Source organism: Carlito syrichta, unplaced genomic scaffold (assembly GCF_000164805.1).
Source record: "Carlito syrichta isolate Samal-C Ts95f unplaced genomic scaffold, Tarsius_syrichta-2.0.1 Scaffold311780, whole genome shotgun sequence".
Lineage (NCBI taxonomy): Eukaryota > Metazoa > Chordata > Mammalia > Primates > Tarsiidae > Carlito > Carlito syrichta.
The window spans coordinates 822,559-848,294 of record NW_007255876.1 but is presented as its reverse complement, the minus strand read 5'-3'; the positions used below and the strand labels follow the sequence as shown (position 1 = coordinate 848,294).

Sequence of the window (25,736 nt, the reverse complement as noted above, 5' to 3'; positions counted from 1 at the left end):
TCCACTCACCTCAGCCTCCCAAAGCGCGGGATTACAGGCTGAGCCACCGAGCCCGGCGTCTTTTTAAAATATTAAAATTGGAGCTGGGTTTGGTGGCTCAAGCCTGTAATCCAAGCACTTTAGGAGGCAGAGAGATGTGAGGATTTTCCTGAGCTCAGGGGTTTGAGACCAGGCTGAGCAACATGGCGAGACCTCATCTCTACAATAAATCAAAAAATTAGCCAGTTGTGGTGGCACACACCTGTGGTTCCAGCTGCTTGGAAGGATCACCTGAGCCCAGTAGGTTGAGGCTGTGGTGGTCATGAGTGTGCCACTGCACTCTAGCCTGGGTGACAGAGTGAGACTCTGACTCAAAAAAAAAAAAAAATTTACAATTGGAAATTCTAATATGTCAGAAACGTTGTTTCTTTTGTGTCATTGTCTGTGCTATAAAACACAGTGGAATGAAAATGTACTTCAAAGCACTCATTGTCTTCCCCTAGGAATGATGCCAAAACTGTCAATGTTATCACAACTGCATGTTTCTCTAAGGTCACCAAGGTGAGTGCTGTGGGGCTATGAAAAAGTTTTGTCTGTGGGTGGTCTGCTTCTGTGGATGGAAGGTGAGGAGATGGGTATGTGAGGAAGAAGTTGTGTACAGACAAGCTCTTTATGTTTAGTGATGCTTTCTTTCTTCCTAGACTGCCTCACTGGGTCATCAGTCTTTTAGAGGAGTCAAACAGAATTATGAGTTTCTAAAGTGCTATGTAGTAAACAGTAGTGTGTTTTCTTCTGTGATTCTTGACTTTTCTTCTTTTTTTTTTTTTGAGTCGAGGTCTTACTTCATCACCTAGGCTGGAGCATAGTATGACAATCACTGGCTCACTGCAGCCTTGACCTCCTGTGCTTAGGCAATTTTTCCTTCTCAGCCTCCTGAGTAGCTGGGACTACAGGCTTGCGACACCACATCCAGCTAATTTTTAATTTTTTTGTAGCATTTAGATCTCACTACATTGCCTAGGCTGTTCTTGAATACCTGCGCTCAAGTGGTCCTCCTGCCTCAGCCTCCCAAAGTGCTGGAATTACAGACGTGAGCCACCCTGCCTGGCTTGACTTTTCTTCTGTTGAGCTTAGGCACAACTAAAAGAAATTTAAGGATGGTGTTTGACTTTCTTTTAGAAGGAATGTAATGTCACTTTTTGTGAAGGATGTAGAAATGATTATGTGTCCTTGAAGAATTACTATGGAGCGCCTAGCAGTATTTATCTAGTAACGATTTTTTAGAATTAACTATTTATGGGAGAAATAACATAAACTTGTATTTTTTTTTTGAGTTGGAGTCTCACTCCGTTGCCCAGGCTAGAGTACAGTGGCATGCTCACGGTCACCCCAGTGTCGACCTGCTGAGCTCCGGGGATCCTTCTGCTTCAGACTTCCAAGTAGCCAGAACTACAGGTGCCCGTTGCCAAGCCCGGCTAATTTTTGATTTATTGTAGAGATGAGGTCTCACTAGGTTGCCCGGGTTGGTCTTGAACTCACAGGCTCAGGCAGCCTACTTGCCTCAGTCTCCCAAAGTTCTAGGATTACAGGCTGAGCCACCAAGCCTGGCCTCATAAACATTTCTAAATTATGAATAATTAGCAAAAATTCCCCCACTCTTTAAATTTTTTTCTTCAGATACTAGCTCATGCACGTATAAGGTAATCAAAAATACTTGTTCTTTCTTTTAAGCTGAGTTAAGTAACTGGCTATTTTCTGATTGGTTTTTAGATACTAGTTGCCGCTTTGACATTCTTCCTTGGGAAAGATGAAGATGAGAAACAGGACAGTGACTCAGAATCTGAGGTTAGTTTCATCATTGTTACTTCAGAAGCTTACATTTCATTATTGCTCTGAGTTACAAATTGTAAAGTCATGACAGCCTGAGTTAGAAAAAAACTTGTATGTTACCTTTGCCCTTTATTGAGTTCTGCCATGCTGAGATTTTATTCTACTCGGAATTCTTCACTTGTATTCAGTAAGATTGGCTAAATAATTAATAAAACAGTTTCATTTAACTTTGTTCTTTGTTCTAAAGCTGTACCTCTATCTCATTATGTACATTTAGAATGAAAATTGTCACCAACATATTTTTGAGGTAATGTCATCAACATCATGGAAGTTTAGAGTGGGGGAAGGATAGGGAGTAATATCTTTAAATGGAAAAATCAGCTGGGCACGTGGTTCACACCCAGCACTTTGAGAGGCTGAGGCAAGAAGATTGCCTGAGTCCAGGAGTTCGGGGACTTCCTGGGCAACATAGTGAGACCTCAACTCTACAAAAAAAAAAAAAAATCAAAAAATTAGCCAATCATGGTGGCACACATGCTTATAGCTCTAGCTGCTCAGGAGGCTGAGGTGGGAGGATCACCTGAGCCCAGTAGTTGGAGGCTGTGGGTGAGACCCCAACTCAAGGAGCAGAAAAAGAAAAAAAAGATTTATGATGGCATGAAATTTTCTTAGAAATATTTAAAAGAAGAAATTCTTTTAGGAAAAAAAAGACTCCTCCTTCCCCATTTTAGTATATTGGTAACTAGAATACTGGAATAAGTGATAACACCTTTTAAACATTATATGACCAATACATATTATAAGTGTCAACCTAAATAACAAAGAGAGAGAGAGACTCTTTTAAAAAAAGCCAGGCACAGTGGCTCAAGCCTGTAATCCCAGCACTTTGGGAGGCCAAGGCAGGAGGATTTGCCCAAGTCCACAGGTTTGAGATCAAGCCTGGGCAACTTCGCGAGACCTCGTCTCTACAGTAAATCAAAAAATTAGCTGGGCGTGGTGGCACATGCCTGTACTTGAAAGGCTGAGGCAGAAGGATTGCCTGAGCCCAGCAAGTCGAGACTGCAGGTCGTGAGCAGCGTGCCACTGCACTCCAGCCTGGGCAACAAAGTGAGATTCTGTCTCAAAAAAAAATTTTTTTATTTGAGAATAGGGCATTGCAATGGGAATGCGTGTGCCATAGTAAACTGTGTGCGTATTCAGGGAGATAGAGACAAAGGTTTTTTTGTTTGTTTGTTTTTGATTTAGAGTCTCACTCTGTTGCCTAGGCTGGAGTGCTGTGGCACAATCGTGGGTCACCGCAGCCTCGAAATACTGGGCTCATGTGTACCACCATGCCTGGCTATGGTGGTAGAGATGAGGTCTTGCTGTGTTGCTCAGGCTTGTCTCCAACTCTTGGAGTCAAGCAGTCCTCCCACCTCGGCCTCCTAATGGGCTGTAAGCCATGATGCCCAGCCCCAGGAAAACAAAGATTTTGAAAGCAAAAATGAGGATTACATAATTGTTCTGAGATAATTATCCTTGCCTAATCCCAGGCTCAGTAACAAAGATAGTATCAAATTGGACAGGGAGTTATATTGGGCAGAATTATATTTTGTGTAAAGTTGCAGTGGCTTTTGTTGAAGGTTTTGGTTTTTACAGACTCCCCTGTGGTAGTTTTGTTTCCAGGCATTCATACATGAGATCCTCCCTTCGTGACTTTCTTTGCTCTATTTGTCAGGGTGTTTTCAACACGGTGACTTCATTTTGATTTTGACAACTTTCATTAAAAATTTCAGATTTTACAGATAAAATAAGTCTTAGTGACCCTGTCTTATTGCTACATCCCATTTCCTTGCAGGTAACCATTTCATTTCCCATGCATTTATATATGGATATATATAAATAGTCTTAATGTGTGTAGTAGGTTTTAAAAAACTTTATAGATAACATATATATTATTCTTAAGCTTATTTTCTCTCAATATATATAGATCGACCAGTGCATTTTAATCTTGGTTAAAATATATAGACCTACCTATTCTTTTAGCCTCCACATACTTCAGAATATGAATGCATTATGGTTTATTTATTATAGTTATTTGTAGTTTATTTGATACATACTTGTGTTGTTTCTTTTTTCTAAATAAAAATAGTTGCATTTTGTTTATAAAAAGAAAAATATTTTTTAAAAATAAATACTGCAGTGTAAATCTTTGTGTGTGCCTTTAGTGCACACGTGTGCGTATTTTTGTGCTTGATTTTAAAAGTCATATTCATTTTTAATAGCTGTATGCAGAATATAAGAACCAAGAAGCAGATGAAAGGATTATTCTTTACTTTTGTACAGGCTTTCCTTGTTTGTAATTTTACAAAGAATTTCTTCTTCAGGATGAAGGACCAACAGCAAGAGACCTGTTAGTGCAGTATGCTACAGGAAAGAAAAGCTCCAAAAACAAGAAAAAATTGGAAAAGGCAATGAAAGTGCTCAAGGTGAGACTGAGACCTGGGAAATGAGATCAGTTGTTAGAATGCAGAGTATATAGTTTTTTGACATAGCTTTTGAGAATTTAAGATTGAGAAATAGCATTTTCAAAAGACATAAAAATAGATGATGAGTTTTTTTGTTGTTTTTTTTACATTGGAGTCTCACTCTGTCACCCAGGCTGGAATGCAGTGGCACGCTCATGGCCACTGCAGCCTCAGCCTGCTGGGTTCAGGTGATCCTTCTGCCTCAGCCTTCCAAGTAGCTGGAACTACAGGCATGTGCCACCATGGCCAGCTAATTTTTTGATTTATTGTAGAGATGGGGTCTCACCAAGTTGCCCAGACTGGTCTCGAGCCCATGGCCTCAGGCAGTCCTCTCACCTAATCCTCACAAAGTACTGAGATAATAGGTGTGAGCCACCGTACCCACCCTTTTTTTCTTTTTGAGTCAGTCTCACTCTGTTGTACAGACTGGAGTGGAATGGCAGACACACTCACAGCCACCACAGCCTTGACCTGCTGGGTTCAGGTGATCCTTCTGCCTCAGCCTTCCAAGTAGCTGGAACTGCACCTGGCTAATGTTTTTATTTTTTGTAGAGACTAGATCTCGCCAAGTTGCCCAGACTGATCTCAAGCCCCTGGGCTCAGGCAGCCGTCTTACCTCTGCTTCCCAAAGTCTGGGATTACAGACCCGAGCCACCACACCCAGCCAAAAACGGGTGATTAATTTTTAATCACTTAGGTTTTAGATAAATAAATGTATTCAGCTCTAGCAAAATCTGTGACTTGCATAAATAATTTGATTCACTTCACACTTTTCACTTGTTCACTTTTCACATAGTGGCTTGTGTGACTCATATTAGGGTATCTTTGCTAGATGTGTCTTCCCAGAAGAGTGCCTAAATAAAGTACTTTGATATTTTTGTAACAATTGTTCTGAAAATTATTAATTTGACCCTTGTGTGTCTATTAATGTATGTTCCAAATTCCTGTCTCACAGGTGCTGATGGAGGGAACATTCCCAGGGTTTAATCTTAAAAGGCAAATACCAACTTTAGTTTTTCCAGTTGAAAGAAAGATTTTTCAGAAAAAAGATTCTTTTTTATTTTTAAATAGTCTATCAGACTTTGTCATAGCCTGTATTAGTACATTAGCACATGGAGGGTAACCTCACTGTAATTCAGATTGGAAATGTTTTTCCCACCCTTTCTTTCAGAAACAAAAGAAGAAGAAGAAACCAGAGGTGTTTAACTTTTCAGCTATTCACCTGATTCATGATCCCCAAGGTAAATGTAACTGTTTCTTTCAGAGTTCCTTGTTGGCCTTATCTCTGCCTATTTTGCTTCCTGCCTGTTAGGAAATAAGAAAGCCCTGGTAATTAGTAAGCAACTGGTAAATGCTTAGTTTTTGCTAGTTAGTTATAACCTAGAGAATTGTGTTCCAAAGCAATGATTCCCAGTCTATAGCAAAATAAGAAAAATATGTTAAAACCAGGACTTTCTGAGATTCGTGTCTTTAACAACACAGTAATCATAGATCATCATATGTCACCAAATGAAATATTGGCGGTCTTTCGTTGGTCCTTTTTTTTTTTTTAAACTAGTCTGTAGAAACAAAAGTCTGAGAAACCTTGTTCTAGAACACTAGTTCTCAAACTAGATTGCACATTGGAATCATTTGGGGAAATATTTTTTTTTTAAGCAGGGTTTATTGAGAGGCTATAAAGGCTCCCATGGTGGGAAGGAAGCCAAAGGGGTTGCCCTCACTTGGGGAATTTATAAAATTATACTGATGCTTGGGTCTTGTTATTCTCAGAGATTCTGTTTTAGTTGGTATGGGGTGTAACTGTGCACTGGGATTTTTAAAGTGCTCTCTGTATGCTAATGTCAGCAACATTTACTGACCCCTGCTCCAGATCAATGTTTCTCAAACTTTAATGTGCATACAAATGACCTGGGGAATTTGTAAAGTGTAGATTCTGATTTGATAGGCCTGGGGATGATGAAGGGGCTAAAAGTCTGTTTTTATAACAAGCACCCAGGTGGACTAACTGCTGCTAGTCTGTGAACCACCCTTGGAGAACCTGCCAGTCACTCTAGATGTTGATGCTAAAAATCTTGGGAATCTTGAAGACTTAACTTTGGGTGCCATTAAAGATAACGTTCACCTGAGTATGAATCTTTTCGCTGATCTGACTACTGCCTTCTCTGTGCCTGTTACAAAAATGTACAGATAATGAACCCACAGTGCACTTCTCTGTTCTTCTCCTTTCCAGATTTTGCAGAAAAACTATTAAAGCAACTAGAGAGCTCTAAGGAGCGATTTGAAGTGAAGATGATGCTCATGAACCTCATCTCCAGATTGGTGGGAATTCATGAGGTTTGGATTGTATTATGTTTCTCTTGGTGAATATTAGAAGGAGAATTGATCTGAGTGAAAGGAAAGCCACTAGGTAGAACACTGACTGAATTCTATCTTCCAAATATTTACTCAGTTCAAGGAAGAATTTTTAAAAACTCTGAAAATAACTGTTTATGTCACTTTGTTTCCTTTGCTGTAAGTATCGATGTTAATTTGTACATAATTCAGTTCATGGACAAAGTATTTTGTGTGCTGCTTTTTTGCTTTCTTTTCATTCACTTGTTTCACATATGCAAGAGCTCCTTGGAGGTATATATGTGAGAACTTCACATATACTCTTATACTAGATGCCAGTAGAGATACAGAGATACCCAAACTGTAGGCCTTAAAGAAATGACCACTGAGGTTTTCCCTTGTCATTGTCATCTATGACTGGTGCTGCTTGGAACACATCAGTGATTTTGCTATGTCTGTGCATTACTTTCGTTCAGTCCCAAGTTTGAGCTCAATGGGAAAGCAGAAGTCATTTGAGATTTAAGCATGGTTTGATGGAGATGATGTGTTGTTTCACAACTGACTAAAATTGACCATCTGACATTATATTCAAGCAAAGTCTTCCCTGCAGCTTCTCAATCGCCCTTCCTACTTTTGCTCTATGGTTAAAATAGGAAAAATTAATTTATTCCCACGTGACGAACCTTGAGAAAAACAATCCCTTTCCAGAGAGTTTCTTCTTGAAATTAGACATTATTTCCTTAATAACTGGACCCTGGTCACCTAGGTAGACTCCAGGATGTTAGTGTTTTTCTTTAAAACACTAACAGAATTACTTATAGCACCAAGTAATTCCTTCTGTGTGGTTGGACTGGCCTTTGTTTTTTGGTGATTATGTTATACTAGGTGCTATTCAGGTTTGAATTACTATTTTGCCCCTTGTTTTAGAGCCTTGATATTAGTGTTGTTCCTTCCTATAATCCCCCCCTCTCTTAAAACACTAGAAAATTAGTTCTGCAGCCACATCAGTTTTAAAAGTGGAAGACTATGACATTTAGTTTGGCTTTCCTTCCCCTAGTTCTTTCTACATGCACTTGCTTCCTCCTTTACGAAATGAGGATAGGCACATTGCCTCACTGGAGAGCGTGCCTTTCCTTGGTTAATATAGCATATTGAATTATCCTGGGGCATGACTGCTTACTGAGAGAAAGCAAAATGCATCCCCATGAGTTGAGCTTGGTGATATGATTGTGTTGTGGAGAAACAAAACTCCACAGTGTCAGCTGCAACAGTACTAAAGTCGGTGCTCTCTCCACAGCTTTTCCTCTTCAACTTCTACCCCTTTGTGCAAAGGTTTCTGCAGCCCCACCAGAGAGGTAAGCCACCCACTTGCCATGTTACTCTGGTGGCCTTGGTGATAAAAAAAAAAAAAACAACAAGTTGTCTTCTCAAAGCAAGTTTTGTTACTGCTCTATTGATTCCACATGCATTCTTAATGAAAAACAGCATAAAAGCAGGAAAGAAGAGATGGTTGTTTTTATCTTTGACCTTTAAGAAGGAAACTAACCTTTATTGAGCATCTAGTATGGCCCAAGCACTGTGCTAAGTGCTTTACATAGATCCTCTCATCTACTCCTCACATCAGCAAAAGAGTGAGAGAGACTTTCTGATAAGGTAGCAATTGAGCAGAGACCTACAGAAAGCGAGGGGGTGAGCCATGCAGAGATATCTGGAGGTTGGGGGTTCCAGGTGGAATCAGCAGCAGTAGTGTTAAGGCTGGCATTTGCTTGTCATGTTTGCTGTAGTCCTAAGAGGCAAGGTGATAAACTGACTACAACCTTTCTGATCTCTTATTATTTTTAGAAGTCACAAAGATCCTTCTGTTTGCTGCACAAGCAGCTCATCAACTAGTACCACCAGAGGTGAGAACTCTTAGCTTGACTTCTGGGTCGATAGTAAGGATAGTACTGTTACTGTTGGGTACATCAGGGTCACTTTTTCACAGGACTTACTGTTGTCGTTCCCCCCCCCCCACCCCCATCTCCAGCTTTGTTTTGAGTCAGAGTCTCACTTTCGCCCAGGCTGGAGTGCAGTGGCACGCTTATGGCCACCGCAGTCTCGACCTGCTGGACTCAGGCGATCCTTCCGCCTCAGCCTTCCAAGTAGCTGGAACCAAAGGCCCAGGCTGATCTTGAACCACAGGGCTCAGGCAATCCTATCACCTCCACCTCCCAAAGTGCAGGGATTATAGGCATGAGCTACACACCTGGCTGTTTTTGTTTTTGTTTTTGTTTTTTTTAAGTAAGAAGAAATATTAACTCTTAAGGAGATCTACACAGGAGTTCACTTGTACAGATCATAGAAAGTGAAATTCCTTTTGGACAAGTTTGGGAATTTTTTGTTTAATAACCAAATTTTATGACTAATGTTATGACTAATATGTCAAGCATATCAGTAACTGTATAGAGATTATTTTTCAAAGCTCGAAATTCCTTTGTTTGATTAAAACAGCATTTGATTCTCCTGTGCCAAAGTAGTTTGTTTTTTATATTGAAAAATGATGTTAAAGGAGAGTAAAATTTAGTCCAAAGATAATCAGGCAGAACACTGAACCCCTAAGTGGAGTATTTTTATTTCTGTCTGTCTTGATCTCGATTCCTTCCAACTCCCAAACTGAAGGTGGAAGGTTGTTTTTCTACGGTGAATAATCTCTTGTACTTGCATCTTCAACTGTTTGAGTAGGTTCAGACATTTTACCAGTACTCATCTCTTTTTTTGTTCCCAATTTAGATCATTCAGTCATTGCTCATGACTGTGGCCAACAATTTTGTTACTGACAAGAACTCTGGGGAAGTCATGACAGTAGGGTATGTAGCACCTGGTTGGAGGTAGAAGATATGTCTTTAGTCAACTGTTTGCTCAAAGTTATCAAGATGTAAGGTTTCAGTTGACAGTGTTTCCTTTAGAAAATCAGTTTAAAATATACTTCAGTCTTTTGGGGAGAATTAGTGGTTTTTTATTGGTCAGAATTTTGAGGAGGGAGCCAGAGAAAAGATACTTGTCCTTCTAAGCAGCATTTTGTTGGTTTTCTACTAGTTTTACTCTTTCAAATGAATGACCATTTGGCAATCTAAGTGTTTTTCTCTTATCTCCCACCCTGAACTGATGTCTTACTCTGTCTCTCAGTCCATTTTGTGCTATTGTAATAGAATAGTACAGATGGGACAATTTATGAAGAAAAGAAATGTATTTGGTTTGTGGTTCTGGAGATTGGGAAGTCCAAGGGCATGGTGCTGGCATCTGCTTATCATCTGGTGAGGGCATCCTTACTGTGCCATTGGCAGAAGGCAGAAGGAAAGGACCAAGAGTGCAAGAGTAACAAGAGGGCTGAGCTCACTTTTACAGTAACCCTCTCATGATAACAAACCTATTCCTAAGATACTAACATCAAGCCTAATCACCTCTTAATAGTCCCACTTCTTTTTTTTTTTTTTTTTTTGAGTTGGAGTCTCACTCTGTCTCCCCGCCACCGCAGCCTCAACCGGCTGGGCTCTGGTGATCCTTCCACCTCAGCCTTCCAAGTAGCTGAAACTACAGGCACATGCTACCATGCCTGGCTAGTTTTTGATTTATTGTAGAGATGAGGTTTCGCCAAGTTCCCCAGCCTCCCAAAGCATGGGATTACAGGCTGAGCCACCGAGCCCAGCTAGTCCCACTTCTTAATACCATTGCAATGGCAATTAAATTTCAACAGAAGTTTTGGAGGGGACATTCAAGCCATAGCATTCTGGAACAAATGATTTATTATTGACTCACTCTTATTGTAGGGCAGTTCGGTGACCCTTTTGATTAATTAAAAAATTAGTGACTGTAAGCACTGGTTTAAGGATTGTCTGACTTGTCCTGATAAATAAGTGACATGCTGAACAGTTGCTTTTTATCTCCCTTGGAAAGTATTGCTAGGATAACAGCCCTACAGACCTTTAACCTTTCTTACTGACCTAGTCCCTTCTCCCATTAGAGTTGGTGAGCAAGTGCTGCCATGATGTAGTGTGCTAGACACTGTTCCTTAATCACGTGTAGAAGAAATGGCAGTATCTCCAAGGCCACGTACCTCTCATTCTTTGTCAGGCTGTGGTTTTAAAGCCCTGAGCCATTTAAGATGTAATTTGTATTCCTTTTTATTTAATTTTTTAAAGAAACTTCATTAGATTGAACCACATAAAACTACTCTTTTGGCTTTTTGAAATCCATTTTCCCTTTTCTAGAATCAATGCTATAAAAGAGATAACAGCTCGATGTCCTCTAGCTATGACTGAAGAACTTCTTCAAGACCTGGCTCAGTATAAAACACATAAAGATAAGAGTAAGTTGCGTATCACTCTCTGTAGACTAAAGAGTGCGGTGTGACTCATTTTTAACCTCATTCTACTCTTTGCTCCAGAATTTCTAATTAAAGATATTATTTTATAGATGTAATGATGTCTGCTAGAACTTTGATTCAACTCTTTCGAACACTGAATCCTCAGATGCTGCAGAAGAAATTCCGAGTAGGTGAAGCATGCATGTGTTGGCCTAAAGGTTATGGTCTCAGAAAGCAATAGTAATTTCCTGCAACCCAAATTTCAATATTTGTGATGCTTTCCATTATGACTAGTAATGATGAGCGCAGTTACATTCTTAAAGCTTGGAATACACTTGACTAAATGCCTTGACTCTAAATATTTTGTAGTTGGCATATATTCGTTGGTGATAACTGAGTCTTAAGGACCCATCAGGCCATTTCAACTTGAAGGCTATTGACATCATTAACAAATTGGAATTGCAACAGTCAGTAGGTAATGCCAGTATTGAACAGGAGGAATACATGCATGTAACAGAAAGAGAGATGGTATTTTCAAGACTTAAAACAGTGGAACAGTTATTTTTTAATAACTGCCAGTTTTTTGATCTGGATCAGAAGACAGTGAAAAAATAGTGGATAAATTGCTGGCTGGGGAATTGGCTTTAATCACTAGACTGTTGTTGTCATTTGATTACCTCCATTTTTTGTGGTGTCCCTTCTGAATTCATAATCCTGGAGAAACCTTCCATGATCAGTGTTTTATGATCTAAGTACCTTCTTATGAACAATTTCTCCTCCTTTAGGGTAAGCCTACGGAGGCCTCCGTAGAAGCAAGAATACAGGAATATGGAGAATTAGATGCTAAAGATTACATTCCAGGAGCAGAAGTTTTGGAAGTGGAGAAAGAAGAGAATGCTGAAAATGATGAAGGTTCGTTTTTATTTCATCCTTATTCCAGGCACAATCACTCCTGCAATATATCTGTGTTGACCTTTAGATCTTTATGCTTTGTGGACACTTGTTCAGCAGATAACCTGCTGAGCAGTAGCTGTGTGCCAGGCACTATGATAAGCACTGACAGTCAGTCGAGCATGACTCCTGCTCCCAGGGAGCTTATGGTCTAGGCTAAGAGTTGCCCTTTCATGTCCTCCAGGGCAGCTGCCCCATCCAAAGGCATGCTGTTTGGTACTTGAGAAAGATGATGATTTTGTGCTTATTGCCTAGAGAAAATTACAAGGGTTCATCTTTGCAGTAATCCTCCAAGCCCTCCTTGTTAAACTTGTTGAATACTTGAGCTCCTTGCTGACTTCCAGATTCTCTCTTCTTGTCATTCCCTCATTCATTGCTTTAGCAAAGTTTTCCTAAGCACTATCCATGACCTGGTCACTATGGATGCAAAGATGAGTGATACTGTTCCTGCTCTTTAGAGCCTTTCATAAAGAGCTGAGCAATGAAGTGACAACACAATTTATAACTGGAGGAGGGATATAAGGACAGGAGAATAGCCAGTTTTGCTCAGAAGTTTGTTTTTTTTTTTAAAAAAGGCTCTGGGCTGGGCGCAGTGGCTCACACCTGTAATCCCAGCACTTTGGGAGCTGGAGGCAAGAGGATTGCTGAGCCCATGGGTTCAAGACCAGCCTGGGCAACTTGGCAAGACCTCGTCTCTACAATAAACAAAAAAACCAGCCAGGCATAGTGGCGTGTGCCTGTAGTTCCACCTACTTGGAAGGCTGAGGTGGAAGGATTGCATGAGCCCCGCAGGTCAGGGCTGCAGTGGCTGTGAGCATGCCACTGCATTCCAACCTGGGTGACAGAGTGAGACTCCAACTTCAAACTAAAGGGAGGAGGGGGTTCTGGAAAGATGTGACTGATGAGCCAGGAGTTTTTGGCAAGAAATACTAGATTAGTGAAGATTTTGCAGGCAAAGTATGACAGAGTCCTGAAGGATTTAGACATGAGACATAGCAAGATAGGAGACTAGAAGCAGAGTCGGAGCCCGTATCATGAGTGGTTGTATGTGTTCCAGACCAAGGAGCCAGACATCATCTCATGGATCATAGGAGCCATGGAAAGATTGCAAGTGTCTGTGCTTTAGTAAGCTGTGCTTTCACAACCAGAATCTTCTTCCTCAGTTCTCTAAATAACTGTAACTAATTTCTCATACATGTATAAATATGCTGGAATGAGTTTGTCAGATACTTTCTGTGTGGCCAAGATAAATGTGCAAGTATGGTTGTGACAAACACAGCTGGTTTGGTGGAAAGAGCATGAGCTCTAGAGTCAGCCATGATTTTCGTGATTTCACATATGCTGCATTTTCTAGCGGTGTGGCTTGGTGTCATTACTTAACTCTGAGAGTCTGTTCCTCATCTGTGGTGTCATGAGGGTTAGAATGCTTATAAGATTTTGGTTCATGGTAGATACTTGCTCGGTGCTTATTTCCTGTACCTTTAATTAGCCGAGTTGATGTGACTTATTTAACAATAGTGCTCAGTTTTTGGTCGGTAGGATATCTATTTGAGATTTGTTATCTTACTTTTCCACTTGATTTCTGCTTGATTTTTCTCAACTCGCAGTGAGTGCTCAACGAATATAGCAGTAATAATTGTGTGCTTTTTTTCACACAGATGGATGGGAAACTACTAGTATCAGTGAGGAAGATGCTGGTGGTGAATGGATTGATGTGCACCATTCTTCTGACGAAGAGCAGCAAGAAATTGTAAGTCTTAAAAATTCCAGCCAGGTGTAGTTGCTCATGCCTGTCATCCCAACACTTTGGGAAGTGAGGGCCAGGAGAATTACTTGAGCCCAGAAGTTTGAGACCAGCCTGGACAGCACAGCAAAACCTTGTGTCTACAAAAAAGTTTTTAAAACGTTAGGTGGGCGTGGTGCATGCCTGTACTCTCAGCTACTCAGGAGGCCAACATAAGAGGATAGCTTGAGCTCAGGAGTCAGAGGCTACAGTGAGTCAAGATCTTGCCACTGCATTCCATCCTGGGCAGTAGAGTGAAACTGACTCAAAAGAAAAGTTCCTCTTACAAGCGAGTTGCTGTGATGTTTAGTAAGACATATTTTATGCTGGGCCTTGTTGGAGACTTATATCTGGAAGTCTGAGATCTCTTGAGCTAATAGTCATTTAAGCCTTTGCTTGTGTGATTTCAAGTCCAAGAAGCTGAACAACATGCCTGTGGCGGAGCGGCAAGCCAAAGCTGCAGCCGTCAGCACTAGTCGAGTTTTAACTCAGGAAGACTTCCAGAAAATCCGCATAGCCCAGATGAAGAAAGAACTTGATGCTGCCCCTGGGAAATCCCAAAAGAGGAAATATGTTGAAATCGACAGCGATGAGGAACCCAGGTAAAATGGCACATCCGCCAGCTCTCAGTCAGTTCACATGGCAGTGAGAGCAGAAGAGAAGGAATCTACTTGTGTTTCTTTTTTCTTTTTTTCCTTCACCCCAGGGGCGAATTGCTTTCTCTTCGGGATATTGAGCACCTTCATAAAAAGCCAAAGTCTGACAAGGAGACAAGACTAGCAACTGCAATGGTGAGTAAGGCATGCTATTCCTAGTTCTTTAAACAGTAAACAAATAAAATGAAATGTAGACTGGGCACAGTGGCTCACATCTGTAATCCCAGCACTTTAGGAGGCCGAGGAGGGAGGATTGCCTGAGGCCAGGAGTTTGAGGTCAGCCTGGGCAACTTAGTGAGACCCTATCACCTCAAAAAATTTCTAAATTAGCCAGGCATGGTGTCACGTGCCTGTAGTCCCAGCTACTTGGGAGGCTGAGGTTGGAAAATCACTTGAGCCCAGAAGTTTGAGGTTGCAGTGAGCCAGGATACTACCACTGCACTCCAGCCTGGGTGACAGAGTCAGATTGTCTCAAAATAGATTATTGTATATCTCCCAGGACTTGTATAGCCACAGAATGGCTGTTGTTTTAATGTTTTAAAGAAAGGTGTAAATAACATGGAATAAAATGCACAGATATTAGGTGTTCAGTTAGATGAGTTTTGACAACTGTACAGAGCCACGTAGCTACTACCCAAAACAAGATACAGAGCACAAAAGGCAATGTTACACACCACCCCATATCCCCCCTCACCCTCTGCTTCTGTTTGTGCTGAAGCCTGTTTAGGTAAGTTCAGGAACCCCTGTCCTTTCTCCTCCACCCCTTTGCCTGCACAGTCCCTTCTTCCTGAAATGCTCTGTCCTCTGCTCCTTTTCCTCACTGTGATTCCTGCATCCTGCAGAACAACCACCTATCTCACTTTCTGGACAAGCTCCTCTGACCTCAGCAAGCTGAGTATGACCTGACTTCCCCAGAGCACCCCTCGCTTCATTAGAAACTCCATCCCCATTCCTTGGGCCTCCAAGTAGAGCTCCTCACATAGAGGAGACGTTTATGTTGATGGGATGGCTCTGGAAGTGTGTTGTTTAAGATGAAATATCAAACTTTTTGTGCTGACAGGCTGGGAAGACAGACCGAAAAGAATTTGTGAGGAAGAAAACCAAAATAAATCCGTTTTCCAGTTCCACAAATAAAGAGAAGAAAAAACAGAAGAACTTTATGATGATGCGGTATAGCCAGAACGTCCGGTCCAAAAATAAGCGTTCCTTCCGGGAAAAGCAGGTGAGCTCCACTCAAGCCCAGTGGCAGAAGCACTGTGAGAATGCTTTATGTGGGAGACAGAGGCGCTTTCTCCAGCCCTTGTGTCACTGTGTGTGTCTTGGAGTGAGTAGAGCACTATTAGGGGGCACAGAGGGGTGGGACGTCATCAGAGCATGTGAATCCCAGACCTGGCTTAGCTGAGACTCAGTGTGGGCCCAGAGGGGAGCACATTTTCACCTCTGTAAGTAAAGAGGTACAGTCTAGATCATCTCTGAGTTCCCTTCCGTGCTACAGTTCTCTAGCATTTCATCTGTGAAATATGATATCAAAATTAATTGAATAATTTCTTAGTGCCTAATTTATGCCTGATACTTCTTAAAAAGCAGTAATTTTGTGTGGTCCTATCTCAGAAGCAGTTTCAGGAATGCAGTGCAAAAGGAACAGTTCTTTTGTTAGCATGATCCTTCCTATACATGCCCTTTTGCAACAGTTTTATGCTTACAGGCCTTTGAGATTTCACTTCATCCATTTATGGCCTTTGAACAGCAATCCTGTGCTCTTTGAGTGGCTTGCTTATTTCAGTAATTCACCATAGTGAAGCAGATTGATGCTTCTGTATCTTTCTCGCCTGGAAGTGTACCAGAGTGTATCTAAATGTCGTTCTGAAGAATCTCTAGGAAGTTAGCCCTGAACTAAATAGTCCCACATTCTGAGCCAGTGTTCCTAAATAGCTAGCCAAGCATGAGCCTGCCATGGTAATCCCCATTCTGCAGCAACTTAACACATTTTCAGAAAGTTTAGGAAATATGTAATGAATGAATGTAATGACCAGCCCTCCAGGCATTGCAGTGTCTGTGTGGGTTCCAAGTCAGTTTAGTTAACTAAATTAAAGTACCATTTAAACTCTCCTACTACTTTCTAATTTAATCTTTATTGTTCTAAACTGTGTTCAGCAACATCACGTAAATAATAATTTTGGCTGGGCACTGTGGCTCACGCCTATAATCCTAGCACTTTGGGAGGCAGAGGTAAGAGGATTGTTTGAACCCATGAGTTCCAGACCAGCCTGGGCAACTTGGCAAGACCTCATCTCCACAATAAATAAAAAAAATTAGCTGGATGTCGGGGCGCACGCCTGTATTTCCAGCTACTTGCAAGGCTGAGGCAGAAGGAGCACCTGAGCCGAGCAGGTCAAGGCTGCAGTGGCCGTGAGCGTGCCACTGCACTCCAGCCTGCGCATCAGAGTGAAACTTCAACTTAAATAATAATAATAATAATATTGACCAGGCACAGGAACTCAATACCTGTAATCCCAGCACTTTGGTTAACCAAGGCAGGAGGACCACTTGATTCTAGTTCAAAAGGAGCCTGGGCAACATAGTGAGACCCCACCTCTCCTCAAAAAAATTAAAATTAAAATATTCTTATTTCCCAATGAGGGGGGGCATTTAGCTGGGCATGGTGGTATGTGCCATTTGCGATTTTAAGTACTCTAAATTTTGCCACATTCTCCTAAACTTAGAGTTGAGTTGACTTACATCCATTAGCCATCCCTTCACTGGCCCTTAGTACCATTACAGTGTCAAGGAAGTAGCACTCACCCGGTCGGTCAGCCTGGCTTACTGCAGTTGCTGGAAGGGCATTCCCCACTCCACTTTTCTGTATTTTAGCATGCCTTTTTTGGCATGATGGAGAAGCTTTGCTGTGTTCCTTGTCAAGAGCTCTGAGTCACAAAACATCTCTCAAAGATTACAGTTTGGCCGGGCGCAGTGTCTCAAGCCTGTAATCCCAGTACTTTGGGAGTCTGAGGCAAGAGGGTTGCCTGAGTCCAGGGGTTCGAGACCAGCCTGGGCAATTTGGTGAGATGTCATCTCTACAATAAATCAAAAAATTAGCCGGGCATGGTAGCACGTGCCTGTAGTTCCAATTACTTGGAAGGCTGGGCAGGATTGCCTGAACCCAGCGGATTGACGCTGGGGTAGCTGTGAGCATGCCACTGCACTCCAGCCTGGGCGACAGAGTGAGATTCTGACTCAAAAAAAAAAAAGATTGCAGTTTTTAAAAGAAAATTAACAGTTAACTGGGCATATGCACTTGTTGGTTCAAAAATGCTTTTTCTTGTTTTCCAGTTTTATTGCCATTTGGAGCCTTAGATCTATCCATTATAAAACGTAACCTTAGGATCCTGACTTTTTCTATCTCCCTCACTTTAGATTAGCACTGTTGACTAGAAATGTGATATGAACCACATATATAATTTTAAAACAAAAAAGTAAAAATAAAGAGATGAAGGTAATTTTAATAATATATTTAATTCATTTTGTCCAAAATAGTATCATTTCAGCATGTAATCAATATAAAAATTAAATTGCATGAAACATTTTACATTCTTGCTTTTGAGCTCATTGAAATCCAGCATATTGCCAGGCGTGGTGGCTCACACCTGAAATCCCAGCACTTTGGGAGGTGGAGGCAAAAGGATTGTCTGAGTCCAGGGATCAAGACCAGACTAGGCAACCTGGTAAGACCTCGTCTCTACAATAAATAAAAAAATTAGCTGGGTGTGGTGGCGCTCACTTGTAGTTCCAGCTACTTGGAAGACTGAGGTGGAAGGATCACCTAAGCCCAGCAGGTCTCCTTATTTTTACTTTTTTGTTTTAAAAGTATATATGTGGCTCATATTACATTTCTATTCAATAGTGCTAATCTAAAGTGAAGGAGATAGAAAAAGTCAGGATCCTAGGGTTGGTGGCCTTGAATGTGCCACTGCACCCCAGCCTGGGCAACAGAATGAGACTTCGGCTCAAAAACATAAAATAAAAGCTTTGAGTAGTTAGCTATAAAGCCAGGTAACTTCTACTCCAAAAATTTTTTTTAGCAAAGCAAAAAAATTTTAATACATGTTAAAATTCAAAAACTAGGAATTTTAACCCATCTCCCACTTAGAAAAACAAAGTACAGCTCACTGCCACGTTCATTTAGTTTTATTTACATAGACATGCTCTTTGAAGCTGAAGCAAATCTGACTGGTTTTCAATGTGAAAATAAAATATAAAAGCTGTTCTAGTTATTTTTAAATAGAACTTATCTCTAATCCTAACAACAATTACTAAAACAAAAAGTGCTATGTTTTATAAATGGAAATACCACTACTAAAAACAGAATACTGTAAATAGAATGATGTTAATCTGTTTCCAAAGATGATCAGTATACTAGTAAGTAGAGCGATGGGAAAATAACAAAAGCAAGATATATTGTGGCAAACTTTGAGGGTAAGGTCAGGACTATAATCCTCAAGTTATCTCAAGGTAAACACTGCGCCTCCACCGGGCTCAGTGGCTCAGCCTGTAATCCCAGCGCTTTGGAAGGCTGAGGTGAGTGGATTGCCTGAGCCTGCGGGTTCGAGACCCACCTGGACAAGTTGGCAAGACCTCATCTCTACAATAAATCAAAAATTAACCGGGCGTGGTAGCACGCACCTGTAGTTCCAGCTACTTGGAAGGCTGAGGCGGAAGGATCGCCGGAACCCAGCAGGTCGAGGCTGCGGTGGCACTGCGCTCCAGTGTGCGTGACAGAGTGACTCCAACTCAAAAAAAAAAAAAAAACACTGCAGCTCCAAGCACTGCTGGCAAGTAGTCTCAGGGCTAACAGGATAATGGTTAAGTTTCTAGAACAAAGAGTAGTGCTTGGGAATGATGGAATACTATTCATCACACACTTATGATGTGTTTATTGGCCTTGGTGACCTTATTTTTAAATTTAATTTGGGTTTATTCTTGATTACTTTTAATGTAATATTCTGTTCATTTTCTTTTGGGAAATGTAAAACTTAATAAGGGCTTCCATAGATTCACTTCAAACATTGATCCTTCAGTCTTCTTTTTCTCAAGATCTTAAATTCTTCACCTTCAGATTCTACTTCTACCCTGGATTCTCCTAGAACCCGGCCCCGTTGGTTAGAGAAGAACCTAGGTTGAGTCTACTAGAATATACAGTTCACTGCTTCAGTTCTTCATTTTCACCTTTCATACTTTCAACACAAAATAATTAAACTAGTTAAAAGTTGGAGCTCATCTTAACTGGAATAAGTATTTTGCTTTAAGCTACAGTTGTCTGGTTTTTAATTTCTGAGTAAATGTGTCCATGGTTAAGCCATTAAAAAGGATGTGGTAGCATTTATGTATTATGAAATTTTCTTGGTTCATTCACTGCATTAAAGAAACCCATTTGAAAATCACGTAAGGGAACTTTTTTCTGTGTTTCAGGTTATATATTTATAGACTGGTTGTAAATCTGCACAAATACTGCCATTTAAGAATATTTCCGTGGTCTCTCTGTGCCGTACTTAGTGGAGTATATGTGATTTAGGAGTATGTGTTTTCTTGTTGGCTTTAATTGAGGTGATTTATTGCATCCACAACTCCGAAATATTAAGAACTGTGTACCACAGAAGCCCTGTGTGTCTCCTCTGGGGGTAGGCAATGCTCCAGTCTCTGGGTCTCTGTATTCTGTAGCTGCTTCTACTTTGAACTTTTGTCTCCAGGAGTTGGGAACAGCTTTGCCTATTTTTTAACAGTCTAGAGGCCCCATCCTGAATACAGATTTGGTCTATTAGGGAGCATTTTACCATTTGTAGTTTTTCAGGATGGCTTATTGACTTAGTGATTCCTTTCTAGTGAACTTTCATATAACCAGATAATGGGTGCCCAAGAATTACGTTTAAATACTTTTTTCTTATCTTACAGCTGGCACTACGAGATGCACTTTTGAAAAAGAGAAAGAGAATGAAGTAACTTCCAAGCCAGTTTTCCTTCCAAGGAGAATGCTAAGTTTGCGTCCTTACTGTGAAAATTAGTAAATCGAACATGTTCGTTTACATTAAAAAGTCCAGAAGAACTATATTGTGAAAAACACAGTAAACGTGGCAACAATTTGTGTTTATTTTGGAGATGGGTAATAGTGGAAATGTTAATGTAAATAGTTGTGGTGTTGTAAAATATTTTCATTTAGCATTCATGCAAAAGAAAATTACTGCGTGCCTGTCTTCCACTTGTCACTGGATATGAAATGAATGAGCCATATAACCCCTTCACTCAGGACATTCACAGCTCAGTGAGGGCAGGTGTAGATATGCGTGTTTACAGTACGATGTAAGTAGTTCTCCAATAGAAGTAAGTTCATATTTCTGTGGAATCACCGAAGCCTTAAGGCTCCTGTCCCCATGATAGGAGTTATATATTCTCTTAAAATAAAACAGGACAACGTTACAAGAGTAAGAGGTTCTTACTTGTAAATAGGCTTACCTGCTGAAAACAGGTCCCAGCTGTACAGATTTTGGAAAGGCAATTTAGTTCTTTCAGTCAATCCTGAAGATATAAATATTTTTAATGCCCTATACAGGCCTTTTGGTCAAGACCTAATTCTTTCAATTGCCTTAAGTATAAATATACCTTTGCGGTGTATTCAGTTCATCATTGGAGCTGCCCACTCATCACATTGGTTTCCTCTGCCTTCCTTCATGCTGTCATAGTTTCAGCCCACTGTTTGCCTTGTCTCAATACAACGTTTCTAGCATCAAATAGATCCTCTTATGTGTGTGGAGTGCTCTGTATTCTCCCTCCCCTGGGCATACTTGTGTCCATTTTAGCGGACAGTCTCTTGGCATGCAGGGTGTTGGTTTGGAAATAGTTTGGTGCTGTTTTCCACAGATTTCTTTGATAATATTGCAGTACATCAGAAAATGATTCCGTGTTACTTCAAATTAGAGCATAGGGCATTTGTCTGCCTACTAAGAATTAGTAAGCAGTTCCTAAAATCACGTTTCTTGTTCCCTTTCCAGTGTCTTCTGTTCACTTTCTGAGTTTAACTTCCATCTTGTGTGAATAAAACTTTGTGACTTTCCGTAAGATGCCCCAGATCACTGTTAGGGGATCAGTCAAGCTGTCAAAGTCAACCCCCAGCAACTTTAGTGCTTCTCAGGAATTGTCTGGTGCAAATTAGTATGTTTCAGACCTGAAACTGCTCCTTTTTCTTTTTGCATTTTTGAGCTGGCTATCTGCTCATGTATCTAGATCCAGAAAGTAAATAAAATCAAAAGAGCATAGCAGCTAGGTCTACAGCTTTGCTGTGTACATTGTGAGGGTTCCCAGAAGTTTCATCATGCCCCCAGATTTCCCCACCCTCCTAGACACCAAGAGTCCAGAGTCCCTTCTGTGTTCTGACTCCTGTTCTACTGTGGCCTCCCCACTCCCAACTAGCCTGAGGTGTATATGCAAGACAGAAAGACCCAATGCCTGTTTTAAAAGGGCAGGTTCTTAACTTTATTTTTTTAAGCCCATAGTATCTTAGTTCTGTCTGGTTCCTTTTATTATTTTATAAATCTCCTCTTGAGAATATTGTCTGTTGACTACCAATTTGAAGACTAGAGTCTCATAAGAGTGAATACCACCGGCAAAGGCTAAGTGAGCTTCCAGGGTGATTTGAGTCATGACGTCATCAGTGCCTAAACTTGAGCTATTTAGTCTCAAATTTTGTCAACACTGAGAGCGGACCCATTCAGGGATGAACTCACTTTGTCCAAGCCCATAATATATAAAGCGGTACATGAATCCAGAGTGCTGATGTATTATCTTTGTGTTCTTAGCAAATTCATCAGTACTTCCTGCAAGGCAGAGATTTGTGTGTTCTCTGCCATCTCCCCAGTGCTCTCTCAGTGTCTCCTATGTAGGTGCCCAGCAAATATTCAGATCCATGATTTAATCTCTGACTGTCCATTTTCTGTCTGTAAATTATCATACCACCTACCCCAGTGATTTTTTTTTGTTGAGAAGTTTGAGAAGTCGTGTTTATAAGCATTTAGCGTGTTGTCTGCCACAAAGTAAACTTTCAGTAAATATGTCATCCATGACTAGTTGTATATGATGTTATTTTTTGCTTAATGTACTAAAACAACAGTTACAGTTGCTACAAATATTTATGTTGCCCCTCAAATCCATTTTTGGAGGAACTAATTTGAAATATAAAAATGTATATTGAATGTCCACTGTGTGCAGAGCACTCTCCTAGATGCTGTGTGAGTTGTGTATGTGTTTATGCCCTTTGCAAACTTTCAACCTCACAGAAGTAATCAAATTACAAATGGCTATAATTCAGAGCAGTTTACAGAGCTATCAAGAAGGCACAGTCACAAAAAAGTGAGGTGATGGATGTGTTAACTATCTTGATTCGGTAATTTCGAAATCTGTACATGTGTCAAAATATCACATTGTATACTATAAATAGATGCAATTTTTATAAAAAGAAACCACCACAACATAGGACTGGAAGCACCCCAAGGAAAGGACCGCCTGGCCAGCCAGAGGGTGAAGTGCCTGTTTGCTAACAGGCTTGATGCTTCTGATGAACAGGGCCACAGCAGGAAATACATTCCTGAGTCATAAAGGAAAATGGCTGGTTTAAAGACTAGTATAATTTTGATGTGATTTTTTAAAGATTTTGGTTAAAATACATTTTGTTATTTCCTCATAGTGTAATTGTTTGAGAATGTATAGTCTTTGGAAGGTATTGTATCGCAGCCCCACTTAACTAGAATGTTACTGAGAGTATTCTGTTCTTTGTGCTGTTTTAGATAACACATTTTTAAACTGTATGTAGATGATTATCTACCAAGTGACATTCTTTCATTTACCACTTGCATACTTGTGGAATGTACTTAATGAAATTAAAAATGACCTTGAATATGGACAAAAAGATAGTGCAATGACTTCAGCCTTTTACACAGTCAAGATCCAGAAACAACCTTTCCTCTCCTAGTGTACAGTCTCGTCTGCCCTTGTTTACAAATGCAAACAAAAGCAGAAAGCACAGCTATTTCTGTGCTACTTAAATAGCAGAAGCTTGTATGTATGCAGAGCACTCTTTATGTAGTCATCATAATTCCTTCTGTAGATTCTGCCCTCGTGTTTGGTCAGTGTATTCTCAATATGGAAATAGTTGCATAAACTACAATTTATCCACGTGATTGAATATTATGCAGCCATTAAAATATGTACAATGGGAAATGCTTATTGCAAATGAAGACAAAATATCAAAGCATTTTAGTATTATCCAATTATATACATAAGAAAATGGGAGACTGGGCACAGTGACTCATACCTGTTCAACCCAGCACTTTGGGAGGTACAAGTGAAAGGATTGCCTAAGGCCGGGGGTTCAAGACCAGCCTGGCAACATGGCTAGACCTTGTCTCTACAATAAAATCCAAAAATTAGCTGAGCATGTTGGCGCACACCCGTAGTTCCAGCTACTCTAAGGCTGGGGCGGAAGGATCACCTGAGCCCAGCGGGTCCAGGCTGCAGTGGTCTTGAGCATGCCACTGCACTTCAGCCTGGGCGACAGTGAGAAAAACAACGGGAACAATAAAAGCCCAAGAGGAAATACACCAGATAATAAAATATTGTCTTTGGTGCTGGGATCATGTGTAGGGTTTTCTTATAAAAAACAAAATAACTGTAAGAGAAGAAAGGTACGTTGTGACCCACTCTTGTAAAGCTGCTTTATAGTTAGAAAGGGGGATGCACCTAAAACCCAAGCCAGGATTGATTTGAAAGTACCAGAGGGTTGTCTTGCCTTCTAAATTATTCTCTTCCTCCATTTATTGACGGGGTGCTGGGGTTATCCTTGGCTTGAAACTCTTAACTCTTGGCAGCAAGACCTGATGTTAGCAAAAGAGCTGTGAGAACGGGTTTTGTAGTCCTAACCTCTTACTCAAACCCACTTCTGAGAGTTTAGTCAAAGAAAATCATCCAAAATACGGCAAGAGCTGTGTTTGTGGCTGAGTTTTACTGCAAATTTATGTTCATCCACGAATATCCTAATTATAGGGGGAGTCTGTCTCCCCTGAGTCGGGCCAGTTGATGACCTGGGTTCATCTGTGCAGTGGTGCCATCAGGATCTTGGGCTGCTTTCTTCTTTGGCATTCTTAGCATGTTGAAGCACTGGGTTGGAGTGCTGACTCTGACATGGCTGTAAGACCATTTGCAAGTTACTCAACATGTCTGAGCCTCAGTCTCATCTGTAATATGGAGATAGTGGTTGATACCTTCCCTTCATATACAGCTCTGCTGTGTTTAAGGTGGCAAGCAGGGGGAAAGTGACATTGCCACATTTATCCCTTTTACTAGGAAAGCAAAAGTTTTCACAGAACCCTGCCAGCAGCCTTCCCGTAGATTCATTAGCCAGAACTGGGTTATACAGCACCCTAGCATAAGGGAAACCAGAAAACAGGAAATGGGATTGTCGCTGTCTCAGCATAGGTGCACAGTAACTGTCCAGCAGAACCAGGCTTTTAGCAAGGAAGAGGGGGTTATGGATTTGGATAGACAATTAGCAATGTCTACTACAAGTGATCTGTAGGGAAATATTTACTGCAGTATAATTTATTTATTTATTTATTTATTTATTTTTTGAGTTGGAGTCTCACTCTGTCACCCAGACTGGAGTGCACCAGCCGCTCTCGGTCACTGCAGCCTCGACCTGCTGGGCTCCGGCAATCCTTCCGCCTCAGCCTTCCAAGTAGCTGGAACTACAGGCGCGCACTACCACGCCCCGCTAATTTTTTTATTTATTGTAGAGATGAGGTCTCGCCAAGTTGCCCAGATGGGTCTCAAACCCGCGGGCTCAGGCAATCCACTCACCTCAGCCTCCCAAAGTGCTGGGATTACAGGCTGAGCCACCGAGCCCGGCTTGCAGTATAATTTATAATCGCAATAACTGGTACAAGAAAATGTAAAACATGGGGATACTTAAGCAAGTTGGGATATAATTAGTAGATAGAATATTCAACCATCAATCACTGATTAAAGATAGGTATAAACACTATAGTAGTTGTGCAGTTAAAATGTTATGCAGTGATTTTCAAAAGCAGAGTAAAAAATGATAAAAAGTGGTTTTAAGATACAAACGTTTCACATTTATAATCTTGGAAAAATTTTTGCAGCCAGGCTGGATGTGGTGGCTCACACCTATGATCCCAGCACTTTGGGAGGCTAAGGCAAGAGGATTGCTTCAGGCCAGGAGTTCAAGATGAGCCTGGGCAACAAAGTGAGCACCCATCTCTACAAAAAATATTTTTTAAAAATATAGCCAGGCATGGTGG

At 40.8% G+C, this 25,736-nt stretch overlaps 1 protein-coding gene across 3 annotated transcripts in view; it reads left to right on the top strand.

Annotated features, from left to right (window-relative positions):
• SDAD1 (SDA1 domain containing 1) overlaps nucleotides 1-23,329 on the top strand; it is a 34,803-nt gene extending 11,474 nt beyond the window's left edge. For 2 of the 3 annotated variants that reach the window (XM_008069065.2, XM_021718068.1), the window contains exons 7-22: nucleotides 483-540; nucleotides 1,750-1,824; nucleotides 4,176-4,277; nucleotides 5,488-5,557; nucleotides 6,547-6,650; nucleotides 7,945-8,002; nucleotides 8,490-8,548; nucleotides 9,417-9,493; nucleotides 10,895-10,992; nucleotides 11,100-11,176; nucleotides 11,775-11,901; nucleotides 13,599-13,690; nucleotides 14,135-14,325; nucleotides 14,430-14,514; nucleotides 15,440-15,601; nucleotides 20,326-23,329. In XM_008069065.2, coding sequence (XP_008067256.1) covers nucleotides 483-540; nucleotides 1,750-1,824; nucleotides 4,176-4,277; nucleotides 5,488-5,557; nucleotides 6,547-6,650; nucleotides 7,945-8,002; nucleotides 8,490-8,548; nucleotides 9,417-9,493; nucleotides 10,895-10,992; nucleotides 11,100-11,176; nucleotides 11,775-11,901; nucleotides 13,599-13,690; nucleotides 14,135-14,325; nucleotides 14,430-14,514; nucleotides 15,440-15,601; nucleotides 20,326-20,373 — 1,483 coding nt within the window. In that variant the 3' untranslated portion in view covers nucleotides 20,374-23,329. The remainder of the gene's footprint in view (nucleotides 1-482; nucleotides 541-1,749; nucleotides 1,825-4,175; nucleotides 4,278-5,487; nucleotides 5,558-6,546; nucleotides 6,651-7,944; nucleotides 8,003-8,489; nucleotides 8,549-9,416; nucleotides 9,494-10,894; nucleotides 10,993-11,099; nucleotides 11,177-11,774; nucleotides 11,902-13,598; nucleotides 13,691-14,134; nucleotides 14,326-14,429; nucleotides 14,515-15,439; nucleotides 15,602-20,325) is intronic. The other variant, XM_021718066.1, reaches the window with a different exon arrangement.
• The last annotated feature ends 2,407 nt before the right edge of the window (nucleotides 23,330-25,736 follow it).